Raw genomic sequence first — 10,203 nt, forward strand, 5'->3', positions numbered from 1 at the left:
TTAATTTTATTTGGTCTTTTTTCCCAGCGCATGTCAGAAATCGAGCACAACGGGCCCGGATTCTATTACCTGGTGTCGTGGCGACGCGACATCGGCGGGCAGCAGTGGAGCGAGCAACACGTGCGAGATTGGCGCACTACCGACCTCACTGTACCCAACACGCCTACCTTCCAGCCTTACCGGATTAAGGTATGTGTAACTTCAAATATCGAAAGTAGTTTGTGCCAACACAAACGATTTGTTATTTTATAGAACTAAGTGGTTAAAGATACAAAGACCTATGATGAGGAGCAACACATTGAACCCTTCTTAATACTAGCCATCAAATGCTTAAAAATATGAACAATTGTTTCAGGTGATCGCCGTGAACTCGAAGGGAACGTCAAACGTGGCGCCAGTGGAAGTGATCGGATGGTCGGGCGAGGACGTGCCGACGCAGGCGCCGCACAACTTCACCCTGCTACAGGTCACAACCGGCACCAGCGCACTGCTCAGCTGGGATCCCGTCCCCCCGGAAACCGTGCGCGGACACTTCAAGGGCTACAAGATCCAGACCTGGCTCGACGGTGAAGAAGACAATCTCAAGGAGATCCTCGTCAAAGCCGACGCCTCCAGCACCCTCGTCACCAAGTTCAAACCCTTCAAGAAGAACAACGCCCGCATCCTCGTATACAACGGCCGCCACAACGGCCCTCCCAGCGAAATCCTCAGCTTCGTCACACCGGAGGGCAAGCCCGGCACCGTCCGCTCCTTTGAGGCCTACCCCATCGGCTCCTCCGCCATGCTCCTCAAGTGGGACCGCCCCGTGGAGGAGAACGGCATCCTCACAGGCTACAAGATCTACTACCAGAAGGTGTCCGGGACAGCCCTAGGTCCGCTGCAGGAGAGGAAGAAGGAGATAGACCCGTCCTTCGACCGCGCGAAGCTGGCTGGGCTCGAGCCGAATACGAAATACAGGATCGAGATCCGGGCGAAGACGAAGGCGGGTGAGGGAGACAAGTTCTACGTTGAGCAGACGACGAAGGCGATGGTGAACGCGATCCCCGATATCCCGGTGTTCGAGGCCCGGACTATCCCGGCTAAGGAAGGCACAGCTCACATCCTGGTGAGGTGGCGACCTTCCCCGGACGGGCACGCGGGAACACACTTCGTAGCATGGTATAAACTACGTGGCCACCCCGACTGGCTGAAGACCAACGAGGTGACGGAGGACGACTACGTCATCATCACCGGCCTCGAGCCAGGTGAAGAGTACGAGGTGAAAATCACCGCGCACGACGGCGAGTACTTCAGCACTAGTGAGACGCTGCTCGTTGATACTACTATTGGTGAGTTCAATTTGCTATTGAGAAGACTCTTTGTGAAACTAGAAACGTTGTTTTATATGTTGATATACATTTCGCGTAAGACGCAATCAGAGTCATGTAAATTGTAATGTAGAGTATAGCTTTAATTTTATTAACTGTTTGACTTAAAAGTCTAGATGCAGTGCATTATTGACTGTCGCGCATGAAAGTTGTCGAATCCAAATCGAGTTACCTAATGTAAATAGGGATTCAATTAATTATTATTCAAAGCTGAAGTCATGTAAGATATTATTATAATTTTTAAGCTATTTATTTATGTCATTGACCACTAACTTGTTAACATAAATAGACGGTCCGTACGTGCGGGCGCGCGACGAGCGCACCGCCACCGCGGGCTGGTTCATCGGCGTGATGGTGGCGCTGGCGTTCCTGCTGCTGGTGCTGGTGCTCGTGTGCGTCGCGCGACGCAACCGCGGCGGCAAGTACGACGTGCACGACCGCGAGCTCGCGCACGGCCGCCGCGACTACCCCGACGCCGCCTTCCACGAGTACACGCACCCGTGAGTTCACAACGTCCATTTAACTACAGTCACGCATTTCACAGACTAAAAAAAAATTAAAATATTATTCAGTGAACTTTCTTTCACAATAGATACGAAAATACAAACTAAACACAAGCGCCCTTACTAATAAATACAGCTGATAACCATTGAAAGTCTTTTTGCCTTTATCTAGCTTATTGGAAACGTGAAACGTCACATAGCAGACAAAGATATATATTATTTTATCAGTAAGGCTGGGGTTATTGCTGATACATGTGTGTGATATAGTAACACCGCATATTTTCACACAAAGAACGTCGGAACACTTAAGCCGCTATTTCACAAGCTGTCACTATATATCTTAATTATTCTCTAATACACGTTATACTAAAACTGATACCCATACCCATTTTTTATGTATCAGACTGGACAGCAAGTCTCGTCACTCGATGAGCAGCGGCACGAAGCCCGGCCCCGAGAGCGACACCGACTCCATGGCTGAGTACGGCGAGGGCGAGACAGGTATGATGTCATAACTGTTTTATTTTTCGTTATTTTAAATTGTTTACGACTAAAAACTTTTATTTTGCGAAATTGCGGAAATTGTTTACTGTTTATACATACAGTAACTGTGTGTGAAATGCAGCTTTTTTATTTTTCTGGTCAATATTAATGTTTTTATAACTGTCATCCACATAATACGTAACAGCACAGACCCGAGATGTTACAGTACCTAAACATAAAATATGTGACATAGGCAATAATAAAACTTTTCAAAATCTGTTACATAGTGCAGACAATAGTAAAACCTAAAAAGCGTAACAGAAAGTAGTTGTAAATTTAAAAGCAGTGACGTAATATGTGGACAGCCTCAATTTTTTCTAATTTTTGTGTTTTTTTTTTCTAATTTTTGTTGTTTTTTTTCTAATATTTTTTTTATCGTGCACGTGTGTCGCATGCAGCGGGCATGAACGAGGACGGTTCGTTCATCGGTCAGTACGGGCGAAAGCGGCGCCCGCCCCCCTCCGGCCAGACCGACTCCGCCTCGCAGGCCTTCGCCACGCTCGTTTAACCCCCGAACCCACCAACCCCCCCTTCCTAACTACCCAAGCACCTGCGTGTAGCTAACGTAGTGCCATGCATCACAAACGACATAAATTCTCGTTACTAAAACTTGATATGAAACTGCTGTCGCATTCGTGCAACGTACCGTGCAGTGAGACAGCACATTAAAGCCAAGACTGTACTAAGCCACAGTATTTTGTGTAATTTCATACAAATAATATTTAGACGTCACTTGTCTCACCCTTAAGGAAATCTTGTCAAGTTTTAACTACGAGAATTAGGAGAATTGGCCCCCGAGCCGTTCTAAATCTATGTGAATTCGCTCCCTTTCGATCGGTTGTGTTAACGAATCTCTATCGCGAATTTACGAATCTCCGAGTTGCGATTTTTATTGTGCTATTGCTCAAATAGTTGTAAAGATCGCAGCCACACCTCTACTTAGGGTAGCCGTTAAGTACACATTGGAATAAGTGTAAAATTAGGTTGTAAAAATGATATTTTTTAGAATATACCGAGGGATCTGACTAGATTATACGCGTTTCGGATTTGGAATAGACGGCTATCTGTCATGTTTGAATTCAGAACGCGTAGTTTTAAATTTTATAATTTTTTATAAAAGCACGAGAGTTGTGTTAAGTTTTTTATTGCATTTATGTCGTAGTAGTGTCCATTTTCCGTCCTATCCTATCATTTGCTAGCACGAGACGCCTTATTTTTCTTTTTGTAAGGTATGATTTGCTTGTTTTTTATTTTTTTTTAGATTAAGCATGTGAACGTAAGTGTGTAGTGCAATTGTTACGCATTGAAAGTAGCCTTCAATTTCATTAGTATCAAATATTGAGACCCAAAGTTAAAGAGGTTCTTACGACTATTAACCCAAGATGAAGTCCAACAAAAGTTTTATTTACAGAAAGTCTATGCATTTTAACCTCTCTTCTGATTATAATGAATCATTGACACACCAGAGAGTCATAATGATTTTGAATATAAGTCACTCACACACAGTCACATGGTTCATCGTAATAATTGAAGCCAGCCATACATTAAAATTGCCCAAATAATTGTACCATCGGGGAAATTGATTCCTAGGCAGTTAATGGACCTACCTCATTTGGTCGGCTTATGTCAATTTAATGCTAACTGTGATTGGTCGAATGGGTTTAACTAAACGCGACAAAATTACTTAGGTCAGCCATCTGACTAGGAATCAACTTCTCTAATAGTACATACTTTTTGCCCGTTCATAATTTTTCAGATAGTTCACTTTATATTTTTCTGTGCAGGCCGGTTCACGGAGGACGGTTCTTTCATCGGTCAGTACGTACCTGGCGCCCGCGTGCTGCCGCCCCCGGCGCCCCCCGCGCCCTCCAGCCCGGCGCCCCCAACATACGTGTAAACACGCCACTGATGAATACGCCCCTGACGTTCTATACCTAAGTTATAAGGGATCTTGTGAAGAATGGAGTTACAGAAAAGTTATAGCTACCTTTTGAAAAAGAGAAGGTATTTGCGGGTATTATTCGCGTATACACTTTCTGAACAAGGTCTAAGTTATTTGTTTGTTATCTAAAGCAAAAGCTATGCAGTCGATATTTATCATAATAATATAATATTTGGGAGGCCAGAATTGCTATATAACCTCTGGTACTTTCTATATAAACAATGTTGTACTAGCGGGATCTCTGGAACAAATGCCACATAATATCGACTACACAGTCAGTTGTAGAACAAAACGAGCGTATTTATCGTATTGTGTAGAACGTATAGCGGTCTAAACCACATGACCGCAACCGCAGCGCTTCACAATAACTCTTTACTTGTGTAAGTGTTAACTTTCATTTGACCTTTACTTATGTATAAAAATTTAAAAAAAAACTACAATTATCTGCCTCCTCCTTTAAAGGAAGTCTGTTAAAAATAACGGGGCGCTGCGGTCGAAAATTTGTAATATAACAAGTATATCTCTTTTTACGGTTGGTTGGCAACCGGCCTTATTTTGTATGAGCGAGCGCGTCTTATCGACTAACAATTTACTTAAGATTTTTTTTTAACAGAACATTTTCCATTTGTATCCAGAATATAAGCTATAATGATCAGAAATTGTCTTCAATAGTTCGATTCTTGTTATAGTTATAAGATAAAGTAGCTAAGAAAACTTACTATGGATGAAACCTTGGAAGTCGATGAATATTGTAAGGACGCGTTCGCTTCACACTAACAAACTAACTCTTATGCTTTGTATTATGAGCTGTTCAACATATCTCTTTGGGACCGAAATCTCTAAGAAATATGTTGACAACGGGGAATGCACCCAGTACATGTCAAATTGTGAGGTCGCAATACACATTTTCGATATATTTAGTTGAAATCTACTAGTTTTTAATTTCGTAGCTTAAAATTGACTGTCGTTCTATGCAGCTTTTGATATGACTTTATTTGTCGACAGAATGTTTACGCTCAGTAAAGGCGGAGCGTCTAAGGCTGTGTTCACACTGAAACCCCCTTAGTAATAATTATAATCTGTAATAGCAAAAATTCACGAAAAATAGCAAGAAAGCGGACTTTGAATAGTTCTTTGTTTTACTGTGCTTATAAATATTTTTATTAAGGGGGTATAAATATTACGATCCCAGTAGGTATTTCGGCAGCTATTTTAAGTAGAATAACCGTACCAGCGTGACCGCGGCCTTAGAGCGGTGACGTCATTTGTTTTCAGTAGACGTGGATTTGTTTATGAGACTGATTTTTAAGTAAAGTAACGTAGTCATCTGGCATCTAAACTGAAAACCAAACAGACCCAACGTCGGTGTAAACTCGACTCTATCGCCTCTATGTAAAGTTGATTTTACATCGAATATCATTAGAGTATCTTAGAATGCTGTAGTGTGTATAGTTTCGATATCAATTACTCGTTAACTAAGGATACGGTATGAAGAAGGGAGGCGAGAAAGCTATTTTTGTCACATATAATATCTATGGAATAGTGCTAGGCCGGTGGTCAGACTCGCTCGCAAATGAACCTACTGACAAGGCTTGATTTTGTGTCTTTACTTTGTATAGCTTATTCGCTAAACAAATCATGTTATTAACAACTTGAGGGCAAGTTTCACAATCTTATAAGACGATAGGCTATATCCACGTTTCGTCGCAGCTTATTTTATACTGAGTGACGAAGGCAAAATATGGATAAGCAAGTCAATAACAATCGACTTGCTTATCCATATTTTGTCTCCATTGTGATACAGGCCCATAATGGCCCCAAGATACACGAAGCCAATGTCATAGGTTCTAAATGCTACTGTCCATGTTTATTTTTATATCTAAGTCAAATCTTTCTATACACCATCCACAAATTTCTTGGACCACACATAACTTCTATTTTCCGAAATTTTATAATCGATATTTTATATGCACATGGAACTTATTTTTGACATTACTTTGAAAATTACCTTTTATTATACGGGGTTGAAGGGGGTGAAATTTGAATATATTTTTGTACTTCACGCGGTTTGACCACCGGCCGACGTTGGTGCTTTAAAGTGAAGTGTGAAAACGCCAAGGAAATGACGTTTGAGGTTATTTTACAGGAGAATGGTCCTCGTGTGATTGACATAAGGGCTATCCAGTTGTAAAATTACTCTAAACGAACTTAGGAGCTGGTATACTCACTCGGCGTATTTGTAAAACTCGTTTAAATAAAGATTGGGACTGAGATAAATGACGTCTCGATACAGTCGTAGAAATTGTTTCGTACATTGACTCATCGCTACTTATCTCTTTTGCACATATATTGCTCTTTTTTTCTATAATCTATCGAGTATTTGTAAACGGGGTGTAGGCGGAATGGCGAGTAAGTTCGAGTGAAAGGGACAACTAGCTATGGGTCAGTGTACGATATTCTACGCCAGCTTTCATATTCTAGCTATGGGTCATATACGTCTTTGGCTCAGTCCCAATATTTAACGAGTTACGACCGAATTCTATAATGGAGCTGTTTGTTCTATGTAGCGTACAGTTCGACATAAAGTTTGTATATTACGAGGACTGTGACAAGTACGCCGTACACGATTGACGAATATTTTAATGTTGAACTATTCTTCTTTACTTTTATTTCCACTGACATTTTGAAATTTCTTGTGACGTATTTGAATAACTTTTGGTAATTTGCACTCCGACCCACGTTACTGTTGTGTCCGTCGCGCGCGACATGTCGCATCGCGTCGCATGTTAGAGTTAAGGTATCGTGTTATCTAATGTTAGGCAGCTAACGTTCGCTTGTCGCATCTGTATTATATTTATTCTTTGTCTATACACCCAGAGTACACCGCCGGCCAGAAAAAACGGTGCGTCGCATTGAGTCGCACCGCAGGTCGGCGGTGATGATTATTTTATTTATTTATTTATTTATTTGAACGCCTGTAAGGTGTCGGGTCCCAGATACATTCCAGACCATGTTGAATTGTCATATTTCTGTCAGATGTAATCTGTTGTAAAATTTTAATAAGTTGACTTTTGCTTAATGATTATAATGTGTGTTTAATCTATAAATTCGACGTTTCAAATGCAAAACCCCCGCCTTCGATGTTCTTATTTGAGCTTACTATTGGTACCTTATGCATTATTATATTTGATGGCACTGTTAGCCCCTTAAGTTGTTTGTTAAGGAGTCTTTATCATGTCTATTGTAGTAAGAATTTAATATATTATATTAATTAATTAATATGTAGGTGAACCTCATTCGATTTGCATGTTTTCTCGCTTTTTACGCCGAGACGTTGATATTAAAATATTCATTCTCCTCGTAACCTGTTGAAGTGAATAATTGTTGAGCCGCCGTCTGTCCGGTGTTCCGAGTTGACTCACTGCCTTCCCACTACGACTGTATGTGTTCATTTTATAGTCTACCGGAGACCGAGCCCGCAGTCGACACTTGCCTTACGTGTAAACTGTACATTCGACTCGTAGTTAAATTAAGACCGTGTAATTAGACTTTCACCGTTCGTATACATGCACAATATTTGCATTTACCTACAATTTAAACTGTCACAATTATTGTAACCAGTGTTTTTTGAATCTCGAATTATTGATGTGTAATGGTTTTTTTGTCCTCGAGTGTAATTTGGAGAATCTCAGTTGAGTCTCGACTATCACACTATATAAAATGATATGTTTGTCCCACATTATATGTCGGGAACAAGGGCGTCAAGTGTAAGACTAGAGAAACATAGGAGACAGATCTTTTGGAACTATTTCGAATGTTTACGTATAATAAATGACACCTATGTATTTGCTAGAAGTATAACATTATCCAGTAGAAATTTGGAATTTATTTAAAAGCATGTACTAATAAGAAAACTCGAATGTATACTTACCCTCGACGCTCTACAGTTATAGTATATTTCCACCTAAATGTTTTGCAATAATTGTTTAAAGTTAAGATATATAATGTCATGACAATTTTATGTACGTGCTATTGGCGTCGTAATATTTAATTCGTGGATTGAACGTTTTATTTTCTCATAATTTTTCGCATTAAGCGGTAATTTATTGTAACTACGACAGATATTTTTTTATGTTGCATAGAAAATAAATTTTAAGAAAAATTATGGTGTTTTATTTATGATTTTCTTGACCTCATTTGGTTATGCCCGTACCTATATTATTTGCTAAATATTGACCAAGGAGAGTGAAGTAATGTGGTCTAAATTTCCACCAAAGACGAGACCCATATTGACTTATTGTCCATTAAATATAGGGTTACTTTCATTATTCAGAGACAAATAAAAAATAAGCTGTCAGTAAAAAGTTTTGACTAAGTATATGAAAAAATATTTTTGTAAGTGGAAATATTTATATTCATCTATTTCAGTGAAAACCACTGTTGTGGTGGTTTTCACTGAAGGAAATGCCAAGCGGCATGACATAACATAGATTGAGTAGTTAAAAAGTAACACTATTTATGGAATAAAATGGTAGAAAACTTTTTAATTCCAGGATATTTTTGGTTGCGGTCCAGGTATTATGGTTCCGTATTTAGCAGACCATTACGTAAATGTTAGATATTGGTTGTGGACATTTGCACCAAACTCAATTTTTGTTACATCTAAGTACAATATTTTCATACAAAATGGTAAAAAACATTAATTTTCATTCAGCCATAATTTATCACTGATAGGGTATTTCTGATTGCGGTTTGGTTATAATGATCCAGTATTTAGTAGACAATTTTACCATAAAGGTCTCGTTAGTGGTGGAAATTAGGACCAGACTCCATACATTTAAAAACATACTCCTTTAATAAATTCTGTGAATGGTAAAAACAAAGGTTGGACGCGGTCAAGCTTTGAAGTTCCAATATTACCTAGGATCTCTGCCAATACTGGATTTTTTTACTAACTGCAGAATTTTAAAATTCAAACTGTATAATATAGAATAATAAAGAAATAAGTAGTTATTTAAATCAACGACGAAGTTATTATCTATATACTTAATAACTTCGTAGTAAGTAATTCAAAATATCGCCCATCTCGCTAGGTTTGTGATATCAGAGTGTAACACCAACATACAGTAAGAGCCAGTCCACACGGCGCGTTGCGTCGACGCAGCGCTGTCGTTCCGTTGTTTTAGATTAAAAAAATGAGAGGTCTCAAGGGACATCCGAATGCATGAAACGAAGTTATTTTTTTATGTTCAACAAAAACCTGTATACATACACTCAAAAAATTATTCAAAAAAGAGTAGTATTTAAAGCTTAATCCGCGCGGTTAAAATTCGCAGTGCGGAGAGGTGTAATAATTTTGTTGTGCAGGTCTACCGTGAGTCGTCACGTCATGCCGAAGAAAAAACAACCCTATCAGCTTTTAGAAAATTACTTACTGTCCATCCATCAGGACTCAGGAGATCTTCTAAATAGCTGTATCGTCAATGGCTAGTTTAATACTACGAGATGCAAACTTTTTAGTATGATAGTATCCTAGAATTAGAACTCCGAAGCAAAGCAGCGCACAACAAAAACCGCAGCCCGTGTAAATTCCCCAAAACATTTAAAATCTTTCATGAAAACTTAAAAAAATGTTTTTTTGATGAAAAAGATGCTTGACACCACCTTTATTTAATAAAGTCATGGTCACATCTGGATTCTGGACGCACCCTTATGACAGTTAACCCTGCAGCGCCCAACGGATTATTGGAAAGACGGTGACGGGTGATCCTTGTTTTGGATGTGGAATAATAAGTGGGAGGACATTCGAGGATGAAGGCAGTGATTGGTCCGGCGCGAGTCAGTCTCG

The 10,203-nt window shown here is 39.8% G+C and overlaps 1 protein-coding gene across 3 annotated transcripts in view; it reads left to right on the forward strand.

The window, feature by feature from the left end:
• The window catches only part of LOC121730178 (neuroglian-like), a 42,062-nt gene extending 33,545 nt beyond the window's left edge, over positions 1-8,517 (forward strand). Inside the window, exons 11-16 of one of the 3 annotated variants that reach the window (XM_042119105.1) lie at positions 28-189; positions 356-1,328; positions 1,657-1,867; positions 2,274-2,371; positions 2,812-2,915; positions 4,170-8,517. In XM_042119105.1, the coding sequence (XP_041975039.1) occupies positions 28-189; positions 356-1,328; positions 1,657-1,867; positions 2,274-2,371; positions 2,812-2,915; positions 4,170-4,310 (1,689 nt within the window). In that variant the 3' untranslated portion in view covers positions 4,311-8,517. Of the gene's footprint in view, positions 1-27; positions 190-355; positions 1,329-1,656; positions 1,868-2,273; positions 2,372-2,811; positions 3,035-4,169 lie in introns of those variants that run through there. The other 2 variants (XM_042119103.1, XM_042119104.1) reach the window with 2 other exon arrangements.
• Positions 8,518-10,203: the final 1,686 nt, after the last annotated feature.

Source organism: Aricia agestis, chromosome 9 (assembly GCF_905147365.1).
Source record: "Aricia agestis chromosome 9, ilAriAges1.1, whole genome shotgun sequence".
NCBI classification, from domain to species: domain Eukaryota; kingdom Metazoa; phylum Arthropoda; class Insecta; order Lepidoptera; family Lycaenidae; genus Aricia; species Aricia agestis.